At 43.0% G+C, this 16,314-nt stretch overlaps 1 protein-coding gene across 4 annotated transcripts in view; it reads right to left on the reverse strand.

Annotated features, from left to right (window-relative positions):
* The window catches only part of LOC135525726 (fermitin family homolog 2-like), an 81,660-nt gene that overhangs the window by 64,232 nt on the left and 1,114 nt on the right, over positions 1 to 16,314 (reverse strand). For all 4 annotated transcript variants that reach the window (XM_064953526.1, XM_064953527.1, XM_064953528.1 and 1 more), the window contains exon 2: positions 15,397 to 15,554. In XM_064953526.1, the coding sequence (XP_064809598.1) occupies positions 15,397 to 15,553 (157 nt within the window). In that variant the 5' untranslated portion in view covers position 15,554. The remainder of the gene's footprint in view (positions 1 to 15,396; positions 15,555 to 16,314) is intronic.

Below are 16,314 nucleotides of genomic sequence, written 5' to 3' on the forward strand. Positions count from 1 at the left end.
ATGGTGTATCGCTGCAGAATGCTGTGGTACCATGCTGGTTAAGTGTGCCTTGAATTCTAAATAAGTCATTGACAGTGTCACCAACAAAGCACCCCCACACCATCACACCTCCTCAATGCTGCATGGTGAGAAACACATGCGGAGATCATCCATTCACCCACTCCGCATCTCACAAAACACGCCGAGGTTGGAACCAAAAAAACGCAAATTTGGACTCGTCAGACCAAAGGACACATTTCCACTGGTCTAATGTCCATTGCTCATGTTTCTTGGCCCAAGCAAGTCTCTTATTATTGGTGTCCTTTAGTAGTTTCATTGCAGCAATTCGATCATGAAGGCCTGATTTCACACAGTCTCCTCTGAACAGTTGATATTGAGATGTCTACTTTACTTGAACTCTTTGAAGCATTTAATCAGACTGCAATTTCTGAGGCTGGTAACTCTAATGAACTTATCCTCTGCAGCAGAGGTAACTCGGGGTCTTCCATTCCTGTGGCGGTCCTCAAAAATAAATCAACACCCTTGAATGCGTAGGTGTCCAAACTTTTGACTTGTACTGTGTGTAATATTATATATATATTTTTTTTTTACCTTTAATTCACTAGGCAAGTCACTTAAGAACAAATTATTATTTCAAATGATGGCCCTAGGAACAGTGGGTTAACTGCCTTGTTCAGGAGCAGAACGACAGATTTTTACCTTGTCAGCTCAGGGATTTGATTTTGTAACCTTTTGGTTACTAGTCCAACGCTATAACCACTATTTGCTCTAACAAACACCAGCAATTCGATACTGCAATTTTATTGCAATTAGATCTTCCAAACATATTTCTCATTGTATGTCAATTGGAGAAGAACAGGAGAGCCATGAGAAATGTTTCAGTCATGGATAGGGCTGTGGCGATCATGAAATTGTGTCAGCCAGTGAATGTCAAGCAACTACCTGCCGTTCTCACTGTAATTGAGCGTTAATTAACATATCATTTAGCATCTCCTGGCTTCCAGACATTGCCTACAAGCCACTGATACAGACCTTTAGAACATCTACACTTTTAAAAAGTCTAATAAATCCATGTAATATAGCCTACACCATCACAATATGTCCATGATTTATTTTAGACAGGTCTAAAGAAACATGAAGACAATTTAGTCTATTTCAGAAGAACAGAATAGCATACGCTGAGTTGTCCTTATTTTAGGTCCTGATCAAGATATGCCATATGGCTGTGGGCTACACTAGTTCATTTCGCAGACAATATTTGCTTTTAATACCGTGGCATTATTTTATAGTATGAAGAACACAATTGAACATGTCCTTTCTATTGTATTCAGCTATGTTCTCCAAAACGATTTAAGTTGGCACATGCGGCTATTCTGTGTTGAGCAGTTAAAAGAAAACAGGTACTCCTATATGCTTCATTTACAGTTATTTTTTGTAACTTTAGTTGTGATACAAATGTTGGGCTATAAGTTTTGATTTTATAATACACTCTAAGGCTGCATGATGTGACTAATGATGATTTTTTTTTTAAAGTCACATGAAAAGGCATGAGCTCTGCTTTGCTTTTTGCACAGGCTGTACACACTTCAGTCTCATTCACAATTTGACAAGCACTTGATAAATGTCTTGATATTCCCGGCTGCATCCCTTTTGTGGTGTCGCCATAATGCCTACCACAGTTCATGGGCTGAATATAATAATTATAATTCCCTTCTCCTGGCTGCTCACGTGATCGGGTCCTTCTGACAGGCTACAAGTGAAGACAGACACTATGCGCGTGCTCATCCAATTCCGAGGCGCATATTGAAGATATTGGAAGAACTATCCACATGTACTTTTCTTCAACAGCCAACAAGAGGAGTAGGCCTAACAAACAGCAAAAGCACTAGCCTATATCAATCTACTATCGCCCATAGTACAAGAGTTGACCCATCCTGTGCAAGAAATAAATATTCCAAAACATAGTCTGGGACAGTTGTGTGATGCGAAGTTTGGTATCTAACCACTAGCATAAAAAAAACAGTTCTAAGCAATGAGCCTGATGCAACAGATGAAAGTTTATCAACATTTTAAGCTTTGAAAAAATTAGGCCATTTCTTTACATTATAAGCTCAGTAATGCACACATGTTCCATTATCAAGTGACAGTAAATGTGATTACTGTTGTAATGCTTTTATTATAAAAGGTGCATTATGGTGAAAATGATCTTCCACAAACGTCAATGTATGCCAGATAATCTGCTTTAAACGGGTGTAGAGCCTAATGTGCTTCATTTTGAGAGGTTATTTGGCCACTTTAGTTGTGATACAAACCTTATCAAAACATATAGGCCTATGGGCTAAGCTACATGTGGTGTGTGACTATGATTTGAGAAAAAAAGGTATGCAATGTTACTTGCCTCACGCTGGGCATCATTCACAAGTGATGGGTGACAATATTAGCCCATCACACCATTCTTGATTTAACAATGGTTTTACATAAATAAATAAAATCTCACAGTATTTAGTATATGTAGAATGGACCATTCTCCTGCACCTGTCTCTCAACAGGGGCAGCTGGGAAAAAAACATCTATGCACTTAAATAGCGAATGGAGGTTGCTTTTCACGGGGTTCATTTTCATGCCAGCCAGGTAGGCTGTACTCCTGTTGTATAGAGACGCAATGTGCTTATTAATATTAGGAAAGTTGAGAAATATAGTAGTCCTAGCCTATAGAAAGCTGATGGGATTCTCTTTTTAAGAGGCCATCACTGTTGTCACGCAACTGCATCGCCAATAGAAATGTTGCGCAACATGAGCTCTCATGAAGTGTTTGATTTGATTTTTCATTACATTGACATGGTTGTCAGAGTGATTCGTGGGACAAGAGTGCTGAGTACCAGGCAGTTAGCAAGTTTGGTAGGTTACTAATAACCAACAGTGTCAGAGCTTGGAAAAAGCCTAATTACTGTGACACATAATTACTGTGACACATGGAATTTGACTGTCGTCATGACTTATAACCGCCGGTGTGGCGGAAATACGGTCACCACACAGCCCTAGTTATGGAAATAAAAAGGTATTGAAAACTAATTCGCTCCCCATTTAAAAAAAAGATGGAGAACAAGCTATGAAGGAAAAAAAACTGGGAGTTTTGATGCAGGCACAGCAAACTAGCACAAAAATAATATTGTGAGTCAAAACGATATATAATATCCGGATATGTACCTGTAGCGACCCCCCCCCCCCAAACACTGAATGCAGTTAATAAACCCTACAGGAAACCCCTACAGTATAGTCTATAAAATGATGTGTGCCTCTATGAAGTCATTGTGAATCTTCAGTCACAAATTTGATAGGCCTGTGCACAATTCACTACACAAGCATCTCAGTCACAGACATGAAGTTTAACAACTCAGAGAGACGTGAGGGAAAAATGCTATCTTCTCCTGTCCTAGAGCCTAGGTTATTTTCAAAGTTGCTTATATCGGTTTCATTTGTTCTGATATCTTGTCAGCGACACTATGTAAAGGTAACACAGCACCTCTTATTTGTGGAGAATCCTGGCATAGTGACTATATCTTGGTTTTAAATGACCATCTGATTTGTGCAGTCTTTCACAGGATTCTTAGGCTAAATAGGAATTATTCCTGAAATTGAAACTTGGTAGATTTTTCAGGAAAATATGAAACCCCTTTGCACATTGAGGTTATGAACTTATTGTTCAATGTATCATTATAATTCAGTCAGTCAATTTATCATGATATGGATTTGTGTCCATATCGCCCAACTAATACTGGAGATGGTGACAACGTTCGTGTGGCATGTAGATAAAATGTCACGACATGGTGTCACAGTGCGAGATATTACTGTGATACATTGTGTTCAATAGCCTGGGCGTGCAGAATAATGTATTCAGAGATATGGTGCAAGTCTGTCAGAAAAGGCTTTTGTGAAAAGATTGGAGCCCGGCAAGCAGACGAACTTGTTTTGGTAAAAAAACTAGGAGAGATCTGTAGATAGTGACTGAAGAGTTCTGATAAAACTGAGCAACACTGTTCACATTTGTCACCACACAACATTGCATACAGTCTAAGATGTAGCAAGGAATAGGGTAAATCTACACTGCTCAAAAAAATAAAAAGGGAACACTTCAACACAATGTCACCCCAAGTCAATCACACTTCTGTGAAATCAAACTGTCCACTTAGGAAGCAACACTGATTGACAATAAATTTCACGTGCTGTTGTGCAAATGGAATAGACAACAGGTGGAAGTTATAGGCAATTAGCAAAACACCCACAATAAAGGAGTGGTTCTGCAGCTCATCCTGGATGGCACATCAATGCGAGATGCGGCAAGAAGGTTCGCTGTGTCTGTCAGCGTAGTGTCCAGAGCATGGAGGCGCTACCAGGAGACAGGCCAGTACATCAGGAGATATGGAGGAGGCCGTAGGAGGGCAACAACCCAGCAGCAGGACCGCTACCTTCGCCTTTGTGCAAGGAGGAGCAGAAGGAGCACTGCCAGAGCCCTGCAAAATGACCTCCAGCAGGCCACAAATGTGCATTTGTCTGCTCAAACGGTCAGAAACAGACTCCATGAGGGTGGTATGAGGGTCCGACGTCCACAGGTGGGGGTTGTGCTTACAGCCCAACACCGTGCAGGACGTTTGGCATTTGCCAGAGAACACCAAGATTGGCAAATTTGCCACTGGCGCCCTGTGCTCTTCACAGATGAAAGCAGGTTCACACTGAGCACATGTGACAGACGTGACAGTCTAGAGACGCCGTGGAGAACGTTCTGTTGCCTGCAACATCCTTCAGTATGACCGGTTTGGCAGTCATGGCGTGGGGTGGCATTTCTTTGGGGGGCCGCACAGCCCTCCATGTGCTCGCCAGAGCACTGCCATTAGGTACCGAGATGAGATCCTCAGACCCCTTGTGAGACCATATGCTGGTGCGGTTAACCCTGGGTTCCTCCTAATGTGGCTGGAGTGTGTCAGCAGTTCCTGCAAGAGGAAGGCATTGATGCTATGGACTGGCCCGCCCATTCCCCAGACCTGAATCCAATTGACACATCTGGGACATAAGGTCTCGCTCCATCCACCAACGCCACGTTGCACCACAGACTGTCCAGGAGTTGGCGGATGCTTTAGTCCAGGTCTGGGAGGGGATCCCTCAGGAGACCTTCCGCCACCTCATCAGGAGCATGCCCAGGCGTTGTAGGGAGGTCATACAGTCACGTGGAGGCCACACACACTACTGAGCCTCATTTTGACTTGTTTTAAGGACATTACATCAAAGTTGGATCAGCCTGTAATGTGGTTGCATGCATGTTACACAAAATAACACAGGGACCTTCTTGCCTCCTTTTGGCTACGGACATGAGATGCACAACACAGTACAGTGTAGCGCAGTCAATGGCTATGAACTGACACACACTTTTCTTCAGGAAAGAAACAGAAGGAGATATATATATATATCCCATCTATTTATCTTGTAGAAGTCATGTGCATCCAGAAGGAAGAGGCAATAGGCTAGATATTGATCCTGGTGATCTTATTGTCTGACACACTAACCCTCCTCTGGGACAGGTCTGATATAGGACCCTGTTCAACAGAATCACACACACACTATCCAGGTAAAGTCCTTGGCTACTGTACATGGTTGAGCAGGCTCCTGATGCCACTAGCTGCAAGCAGAGAGCCCATGAGCCCAGCCCTTGAGCTCAGCCTTCAGCCCAGCTGCAGCTCGTGGATTAGAAGTGTAGCCGGGAGTATCCAGGAGGATTTTCCAAGCAGGCTCGCTCGGGCTTTAACCAAAGATGCACTGTGTTATGGTCTGGGAGAATCAGTGTAGAAGACCCATGAGCTACCTGATACCTTACAGCCCAGGAGGATACGCTCAGAGCTAGAGCGAGACAGGAGGAGGAAAGGAGAGTGGTGTGTCCAACTTCTAAAGCCCTAGAGGTTCATAAGGGGAGTGGAATAGTCTTACCTACGGACCATCACTGCCAGGATTCACTGAGTCAGGCCGGTTTCAGAGAGAGAGGAGAGGGGAGACAGAGAGCTCTGCCGTGGGGGTTAATGGATAACAAACGAGAGGATCGCCCAGTCCTCCTCGGAGACTGATCGTTTGTATCCATTTATGTCATAATCCAAACAAAGCAAAACAATGGGTGTGCTCCACCCTGACGCAGCTTTATACAATTACCCAGCTGTGTTCAGAGTCAGGGCCCAGTCCTGTAATCACGTTATAGCCAGTCTCCAGGATCAATGGAGCACAGAGAGAGGCCATCCAATCCCCAAGGCACCAAAGATGGATATGGGAGAGATCTGCCACACTCACTGACAACCCATCATCCTAATGTATTGCTCCCCCCCCATTATACTACCACTATGATTTTTCAGAAAGGGAAAAAAATGATTTAAAAACTTGCTGTGCTCACCCGCCTATGCAAAAGTATCAGTGAAACCTCAGAAAATAATAAATATAGGCCTAGCTATTTCCAATAGGCCCTAGGTATCCTGGAGTTGCTAGCGTAACAGAATGTTTCTCTGACAGAAGGGAACAGCCGAGTGGGATGGCTAGTTTGGCTACCCAGGTAAACAGACTATTTTTTCCAGTGATTGCGCCATACTACACCTCACCCAAATAAGAGGGACAGTGAATAGGCTTACAGCTCTTAGTGAGTGACTAACCTACACTGGAAACCAGAGAGAGGTTAGAGTTTAGAAGCCATCTATGAAAGGGAGGGAAAACAGACCAGGGCTGCATATCATCCCAAAGTTGTTCCCTCTTCTACCCTCCCTCCCTCCCAGGTCTGACAGGAGGTGAAAGCAATAGAACAGTTGTCCGATGTATAGAAGGGAGTAAATGAGGATAGAGTTAAAGGTGACAGGGTTTTGGAATGTAACGTAGCTTAGGGACCAAAATGATAACCATATTGATTCAGTTCATTGACCAGCAGGTGCTTGGTGTTCCTCCGACCATGTGGTCTGCAGACAGTTCCTGGGTGTGAGGAGAGCCAGGCAGCGGCGTTGGGAATTGCCAGGGACCTCAAGATATACTTAGGTGCCCATACGATATGTGTTGCGCTTCGATACCGTGCTTTCATTGCAATTTGATAATTCAAACATATTGTAAACATGTCCGCTGCAGAGGGACGAGAGACCCATGAGACTGTTTATCAATCAGGGAAATAAAAGTGCTGAAAACAAGCTATGAAGGGCTTTTAGTGCAGTTACATCAACTAGCGCTAAAACAATATTGCGATATTGTCAGACCGAAATATCAAAAATAATATCCCAAAATGTAACTGTAGCGATTTTTTCCCCTATCACTACCAGGCAGCACTAGGAGATGGAGCCAGGAAAGGCTTTGTGCTGCATGTTTGAGATGCCAAACATTATTAATTAAAAAATAAAAAGCAAGGACACAGAAGGGTCCAAAAACAGGACAATTAGTTAACGAGGGAGGGAGAGAATAGAACTGCGAGTACTAGATAGACATCTTAGGACATTTTGGAACCGCGTTGCAATGTACGCTCAATTTAGGGTAGTAATCACAATTTGTAGTGTAGTGCTGTGATCGGGGGGGGGGGGGGGGGGTAAAACCCAGCAGGATCTGCATACGTAACAGGAAGCTCTGGGCAGGGCAGGGCTGCTACTTGGCCTAACTACTTCCTGTAAGATAAAGCAGAGTGGGGCTAATCGCCTGGTCCAGTGAGGCCCCCTCTCTGCAGGGAGCTATGGTTGTGGTGGGTTCTGACCAATGGACAAGACTGCTTCACAGTCAAGACTCAAATCTCTACGTGTTACCTCATTTGTGAGTCATGGCTACATGATATTTGAGATGACAAAGCATTTAAAGGAAACAGAGAGGGATTTGCAATACTTCCTGATTCTACAGAAGGGAGATTCTCTCTTTGTATGTAGTAAAGACCCTCACTCCAAACCAGAGAAAATTCTGGGAAGTATCCGTTTAGAAAGCCCCTAAACAAGGAGAGCAGAGTTGAGGGGATGTTAAGAACAACATTTCACAGGAAGTCACACATCCTGCGTTAAACCGCATCCGCTTCCTCACAAACCCCCTAATATATTGTCAAACCTTGACCATCTTCATTGTCAAACACTGACAATCATCCTCTGGTCAATACCACCAACAGACAGGCCGGTCAGCGGGGACACCACCCAAAACCCCACCACGGCAACAGACCAAACATGCCGTTCTGATTGGAGTACTAGGAAAACCTCTCCACCACTTTTTAAAATTAAATGTCAGTTGCTTAGCGCCAATTGGTCTTTGTGTCGGGCCATTTTGAGTATGTAAATCGAACCCACAAATGCTGATGCTCCAGATACTCAACTAGTCTAAAAGAAAGCTAGTTTTATTGCTTCTTTTAAAATCAGCACGTTTTCAGCTGTGCCAACATAAAATGATAACATTGGATTAGCTAACACAACATGCCATTGGAACACAGGAGTGATGGTTGCTGATAAAATGTAGATATTCTACAGCTACAATAGTCATGTGCAACATTAACAATGTCTACACTGTATTTCTGATCAATTTGATGTTACTTTAAAATGGTCACTTTTTTTGCCTTTCTTTCGAAAACAAGGACATTTCTAAGTGACCCCAAACTTTTGAACGCTAGTGTGCATTTCTATAAAAACGGTAGTGTCTATTTATAAAACAAAAATGAGGGCAACTACTAAAACAATACTGCACAAGGCTTCTAAATATACACCCCAAAAACTATTTCAAGGGACATGGATTCTCAATTAATAAAACCGCTATAGGAAAAAATTGTCAGCGCACAGGCTCCTCATACGAAACAAATTTTCCAAAAAAGGGGGTAGGTCAAAAGTGAAAGAAAGAGTGAACGAAAGAGCTGAAGCACGCAGCAGGAGGTATTGGGATGACGGCAGTGTAGCTTCCAGAGAACATGCCAAACCATGGAAATCATTTCCTGCTCCACAGAAGACTTATGGAATTCTAGCACCGTGTTTTACGTCACAAAGACCACCTCCCTCTACCCCCCCCCCCTTCCTCTCAGCCAGCCCACCACCACCACCACTTCTCCATCCCTTACAACAGATCTAGGATCAGCTTATCCTCAAATCCAAACCACAACCAGTAGGATGGGAAAACAACAGCGTTTAAGACATCTGAACCTTACTCCCCTCTAAACAGCTGTCAGGATGAAGCTAAGCAGGGGCAACTACTACTATTCAGAGTCAAAGCCCCTTAGAACTTTCCCACTGGGAGTCAACACCCACCCAGGTTGAAGGGGCAACATTACTTTACTCAAACACACCTTTTACATAAGAGTTTTGACTTTCCTCCCCTCCCTTAGGGTAGAGGTACTGTATACTAACAAAGTAGCTCCTCTACTCCCTAAAGTCAGATGTTTGTCTTTTCTCACAAACCCTTTTCTTGGAGCCCTGACACAGAAAACAGGGACTTCTTCCAGGATGGTGCAACATTACAACAATGCATTCTTAGAAAAAAGATAGCACAGAACAAACAAGAGTGTTTGCATCCCCACTTTCACAGGAAGGGCCCGGCCATACTGGGATGTGTGTGTGTGTCTGTACAAAATGTGCCTCGCTCAATTTAATGACGTCCGTGTTAGCGCATCAGGATTCCAGGGATTGCATTAGCATTGAGTGCTGACAACTGGCAGCCAGGCATGCCTCCATTATATAGGCTAACAATAAGAGCACAAGGCCAGTGGCTGTCCTGTCCCTTCATGGACACTGTAAAGGCCTGTGTAAAAGGCCAGGACAGATCTTGGCCTTTTAAAAATTGTGATATGGGTATTTTCTGGTACTCACGTCAAAGACGTCAACATTTTTAACCATCAGTTAGTACTTCATGGTGCTCGCTTCAACAAAACCCAAAGAAATCAAAGTGTTTGTTGGACAATGATCATGTTATTACCAAGTCATATGTAATGAAAGGGACTGGGCAATCACTACCAACGTACACTACCGGTCAAAAGTTTTAGAACACCTACTCATTCAAGGGCTTTTCTTGATTTTTACTATTTTCTACATTGCAAAACTGTGTGTGGTGTTTCAAAAATATGTAACACCACATATGGAATCATGTAGTAACCAAAAAGTGTTAAACAAATTAAAAGATATGAGATTCTTCAAAGAAGCCACCCTTTGCATGACAGCTTTGCACACTCTTGGCATTCTCTCAACCAGCTTCACCTGGAATTATTTTCCAACAGTCTTGAAGGAGTTCCCACATATGCTGAGCAATTGTTGGCTTCTTTTCTGTCACTGCTGCTTTGCGGTCCGAATCACCCCAAACCATCTCAATTGGGTTGAGGTTGGGTGATTGTGGAGCCCAGATCATCTGATGCAGCACTCTATCACTACTTCTTGGTCAAATAGCCCTGATTCAGCCTGGAGGTGTTTTGGGTCATTGTCCTGTTGAAAAACAAATGATAGTCCCGCTAAGCGAAAACCAGACGGGATGGCGTATCGCTGCAGAATGTGGCGGTTGGAAACAACAAAAATGATTAAATAAAATATATATATTTTTTTTTTAAATCGACCATGAGGACCTGATTCACTCAGTCTCCTCTGAACAGTTAATGTTGAGATGTGTGTTACTTGAACTCTGAAGCATTTATTTGGGCTGCAATTTCTGAGGCTGGTAACTAATGAACTTAACTCTGGGTCTTCCTTTCCTGTGATGGTCCTCATGAGCCAGTTTCATCATAGCGCTTGATGGTTTTTGTGACTACACTTGAGAAACTTTGAGTTCTTGAAGTGTTCTATATTGACTGACCTTCATGTCTTAAAGTAATGATGGACTATCGTTTATCTTTGCTTATTTGCGCTGTTATTGCCATAATATGGACTTGGTCTTTTATCAAGTAGGTCTCTCTTCTGTATACCACCCCTACAGTCACAACACAACTGATTGGCTCAAACGCATTAAGGAAAGAAATTCCACAAATGAACTTAAGGCACACCTGTTAATTGAAATGCATTCCTGGTGACTACCTCATGAAGCTGGTTGAGAGAATGCCAAGGGTATGCAAAGCTGTCATCGAGGGAAAGGGTGGCTACTTTGAAGAATCTCAAATCTAAAATACATTCAGATTTGTTTACCCCTTTTTTGGTTACTACGTGATTCCATAGTTGATATGTCTTCCTTATTATTCTACAATGTAGAAAATAGTAAAAATGAAAACCCTTGGAATGAGTAAGTGTCCAAACTTTTGACTCGTAAGGTGTACTTTAAAAAAATCTGGGCACCGTTAATACTTCACTAGGATTTGTTAGGATGACAAAGGCTACTGAAACCCCTTGGATTAGATGAGGTGATTCCCGGCAATGGAAACTGCTCAGGAGGTGGCAAATGATCATGGTTTACTCTGTGAAATTGAGTAAGATGATGACGGCAATGGTAACTGTCACCGCAGCAGCAAAATCTCATGTTTGTGTGTGAAATCAAGTTAGACCATTTTAACCATATCTGATGATGAACCCGAAGTTGATAGTGAGCCAAAGTCTCAGAATTTCAGACTTCCTACAATGGTTGATACAGTGTGACAATTGTTCCATCGTCATCCAATAAAGTCCACAGCTAATGTTGTTGGTTTCCCCTTCGATTCCAACAAAAGCTTTCAAAGGAAGCACTTCGGATAAGAACAAAGTAATAATGTCCAACTTTAGCAGACACAAACAAGTGAAGTAGTGAGTGAGGGGGCGATCAGAGGGGAGGGTTTTTAATCATGCAGCCTGAAACACCGTACTCCTCAGATCAGGGGGGAATGAAGACTAATCAATGGCAAAGTGCTTTCCTGGCATTTCACAGTTGAATCCATTATGCTGTACTGTAGTTACTAGCTCCCCATCTGAGCCTCTGATGTACAGGGGTGAGTCACTGCTTATAGTAGGGGATGGAGAGGACTGACGGACGGACGGCAAACAGAACACATGCGTTAACATGCATAATGTATGCCCCAACCTACAACAAGAGAACTGTGCTGGTAAAGGGTTGTGTTTTGAATGTGGGCTGTAAACAGTAGCTGTGAAACCACCATGAGGAATCTTAGCTCAGTATGTGTGACAATGCAGCGCATGCCACAGACTGCACCCTCAGACACCCTCAGACATGAACAGAATCACAAGGGATTTTGTGAGAGCGACTGGGACAGGACATCCTGTGTGTCTGTGTGCGAGAAGTACGTGGCATCTGCATGTGTTGACAGACTACCTTCAAAAGGATGTCCTCTAAATTAACCTCCCTACACCAAGACAAACATCTGACTATCATTCAACCAATCAGAGTCCATATGCCGACATGTAGCCAAAGCACTTGAATGCAGTTCAGTCTGTACTCAACGATGTCACCAGTGAGAGGTGGGTGGACCGGGAGGCATGAAAAGAGGTCACGTACAGCTGGGAGAAAGCGCACACACATAAAAGAGGTGGTGCCTTTTCTCACAATACACCAGTGTCACACTAGTTTCATCATGTGAGGCTCCCATGATCCCACTCTATCCAGTGTAAGCTGTTGATTTACTCTAAATGTGGATAATACTTGATCACTACTTCATCTCATTACCACTACTGGTCATATGTACAGTATTACAACAAGGTCAACATAGAGTAGCCATGTGTCAAGTCTGCAGGGAGACTGGGTTAATGATTACAATGGAAAACAACCTGACTAGACCTATTTGAATGTTCCCATGCCATCTAAGTTGCACCCAAACACCAACATGTCAACTATGGGGGCCGTTTGAGGATAACCATAGCAGCTACAGGAACTTTTTAACTTGATTTATCAAGACAAGTCCCCACGCTTGTCTCAAAGCAATCAAAACGGTGCTGAAATGACAATCTCGGTCACCACACGTTGGTAAGCTATTCATTCACATTTATTACAAACGATTGGATAACTGGGAGTTAGATACATGCCTTCAACCTGTACATAGCCCATCCAACTACCTGATCCCCATACTGTATTTATCTTTGCACCCCAGTATCTCTACTTGCACATTCATCTTCTGCACATCTATCACTCCAGTGTTTAACTGGTATATTGTAATTACGTCGCCACCACGGCCTATTTATTGCCTTTCCTCATTTGCACTCACTGTATAGCGACTTTTTCTACTGTGTTTGTTTATTCCATGTGTAACTCTGTGTAGGTGTCAAACTGCTTTGCTTTTATCTTGGCCAGGTCGCAGATGGAAATGAGAACTTGTTCTCAACTGGCTTACCTGGTTAAATAAAAAAACAGTTTAAAGGTTTTGTAAGCCTTGAGACATGTATTGTGTATGTGAGCCATTCAGAGGCAAGAAAACATGGTGCATTGAACGGGGTATGGTAGTAGGTGCCAGGCGCACCGGTGTGTGTCAAGAAAAGCTACGCTGCTGGATTTTTCCACACATAACAGTCTCCTGTACATATCAAGAATGGTCTACCACCCAAAGGACATTCAGACAACTTGACACAACTTTAGGAAGCATTGGTGTCAACATGGGCCAGAATCCCTGTTGACTTCTTTCAACACCTTGTTGAATCCAAGGTGGGAGGGGGATGTAACTCAATATCAGGTAGGTGTTCCTAATGTTTAGTATAATCAGTGTTTGTTTCAGTGTGACAAGAACAACTGACAGTCACAGTCAGCTGAACGAAATTATTCTAAACCATGGACATCACACACACACACAAACTTGAATCCACTGGCGATAACTCACAAAACCAAAGGTAGAATAGTATCATAAATACAAACTATTGACCAATAACAAGAGCAGTAAATTATTTAAATATTACAACAAGCCACTATAAAAGCACACACACTCATGCTGTAACAGAAGGGAAGCATTCACAAGGGGAACTTACAGCTCCATACATCCACACACACATCTTCTAGTGATGTCAGTAAAAAGAGTTGTTCAAAAAGGATGAATCGTTCGCAAACTGCACGATTCATCCTTTTTGAACAACTCTTTTAACTGACTCGAGAGTCCAGATTTGTTTTTCTGAGTGACAGCAGGATTAATACGCGCTCCTCCGGCTCAGCGGCTCCTTAGACTTGCTCCGACCAACAATAGTCCGCCATATATACGGTCATCTCAAGCCATTGGGGTGCTGCAGTTCGCAAACGATATTGTGCTCATCACCCTCACAGCAGTCAAGCAATGCATTCCGCCAAGAGTTGTCGTTCACAATAAAGTCCGGTTTCATCCACAACTAGACCTTTCAAATGCATCAAGAAATCTTATTTGTATGCCTAGCAATCAACACAAGTACATGGTTTAAAGCACCTTTTTCCAAGTCTCATTCACAAATGACAGCTCCAACAAACCCCTTACGGTGAACGAGAGGTGTAAAATCATGACTCTAAAGTCCTCAGTTCCTCGTTCTCCGGTAGGGGGTCGTGATTTCTCTGGGCAGAACTGACTCCAATGAATGAATGGAGTCAAAAGATGTGTTCTTTTGATTGAAGGAGCCAAAAACATCCGAGTCAGTTAACTGAGCCTCCCTGACGTTTCCCCACACGGTGCAGCTGCAGTGCTGCATGGGAGCCTGGTTTAGATGCAGCACATACGACCACAGAGAACAAAGGTCACAATTATACTGAGCTTTAACAGAAGGAACAGGGAAATGTGCAGGCCAGGGGGGAAAAAAATCTGGTGCAATGGAGAAATGTTGGGTATTCACACACCTAAGACACTGTCAAGTCCCAAACTGCACCGCCATCATGATGTTTTTCACCATGAAACACCCCAGTGTTCCACATGCTGAAACAGAGTTCATTCCCACTCTGTTCAATCTCTCGCTCAGAAACATGTCAAATGGCAGCATAATTCCATTGGATGTTGCTAATCATGTGATAGAATGTGAGAAGTTCCAGTATATCCATATCAAAAAAACATTACAGGCTAGATAGATTCTGAATTCCCACTTAAGCCAACAGAGTAGCCTGTATGTTTAGTTTGCGTCGCTCACCGGTTACGAGGTGCTATTATCTGTTAATGGTGTTCAGATGAAGTCACATTCCAGCTGTCAGTGGAGTAACTGTTGCAAAGAAAATAAATGTACTGCCTCACAAATATGATGAGATAACTGACAGAAAGAACCCAGCTGCAGATGGGAGTCAGAGGGGACAGGGGCCAAAGAACATTGCCTCGTGACCAACTATGGCCTTCCTCCCTTTGGTCAACCACATAAGGAAAACAAATGTAGTAGAAATTGGCCATCTGAATAAAAGCACAAATCAACAGAAAACACAAAACATTGACAATTCAATATGCAAATGTTTCTATTCCAATACTTTGAATAAGATGGGGACAAAAAAAAAAGGACAGAAGCACATTTCTTCCAGAAGAAGCTGGACATAAAGAGTGCAACACCATTGAACATCTCTTACCGAGTTTCTCCACGAGTTTGAGCATGACCCCACCGATGTGGATCTCGCCGGTGACCCTCAGAGACACGTCCCTATGGAGGTCTGTCACGTGCATCTTCAGTTCCCACGTTCCGTCCGCATAGCAGCCATCGGGCATCCGTATACCGTCCAGCGCCATCCTTACACAAATCACAACAATTAGGAAAACCTGCCCAAGAAAGAAAATACTTCCATTCAACTGGTAAAAAAAGATGCATCAAAATTGTGCTTGCCATACATGTGTGGAGTTTGTCATATGCAGACTGAAAGTGACTTGAGGAAGCACAGGACCCAGACCACCATAGCCGATCAAAGTGTTTTGATAAAATGTTGTGATTGTCCATAAACAGTTTGTTTCTTGAATCATAACCCACATTTTACATGTTTTCTTATAGGCCATTTGAAGCATGCTTTGGATATGGCTCTAGCAAAGGCTTCATTAGCTCTTGAGACCCCAAAGTGGCTCACAGCCGGTCATTGGTTCTCTGCTGATGGTATGGAGGATAGCTGGCGCCATGTGAACTACAATCCCGACGTTGTTTTAACGTTTAGAAACGTTATTAATCCGCGGTAGCGGTACCGTTTTGGAAACGGTTGGAATTTAACTTTAAATTAGGCAACAAATAATATTTTTTTTAAAACACCTACTGTGCGCAATTTAGCAGTAGCACCCGGCTGTTTTCACTCTACCTCAGATATGACATTCTCTCACCTTGCGCTCACATTTCCATTGGACCATTCCACATTTGCGGTCAGATGGCATGTTTGTCAAATCACAGGCGGTTGTAACTTTCCTGAACTGTGACAGTAAGTGTATCTGTTGTATATGAAAAATGATATACAAGTTCCAAATGTTTCCAAAGCTGTATTGATGCGAGGCATATTTGCGTTTAGACAGAG

The sequence above is a fragment of the Oncorhynchus masou genome, chromosome 32, assembly GCF_036934945.1.
Source record: "Oncorhynchus masou masou isolate Uvic2021 chromosome 32, UVic_Omas_1.1, whole genome shotgun sequence".
Lineage (NCBI taxonomy): Eukaryota > Metazoa > Chordata > Actinopteri > Salmoniformes > Salmonidae > Oncorhynchus > Oncorhynchus masou.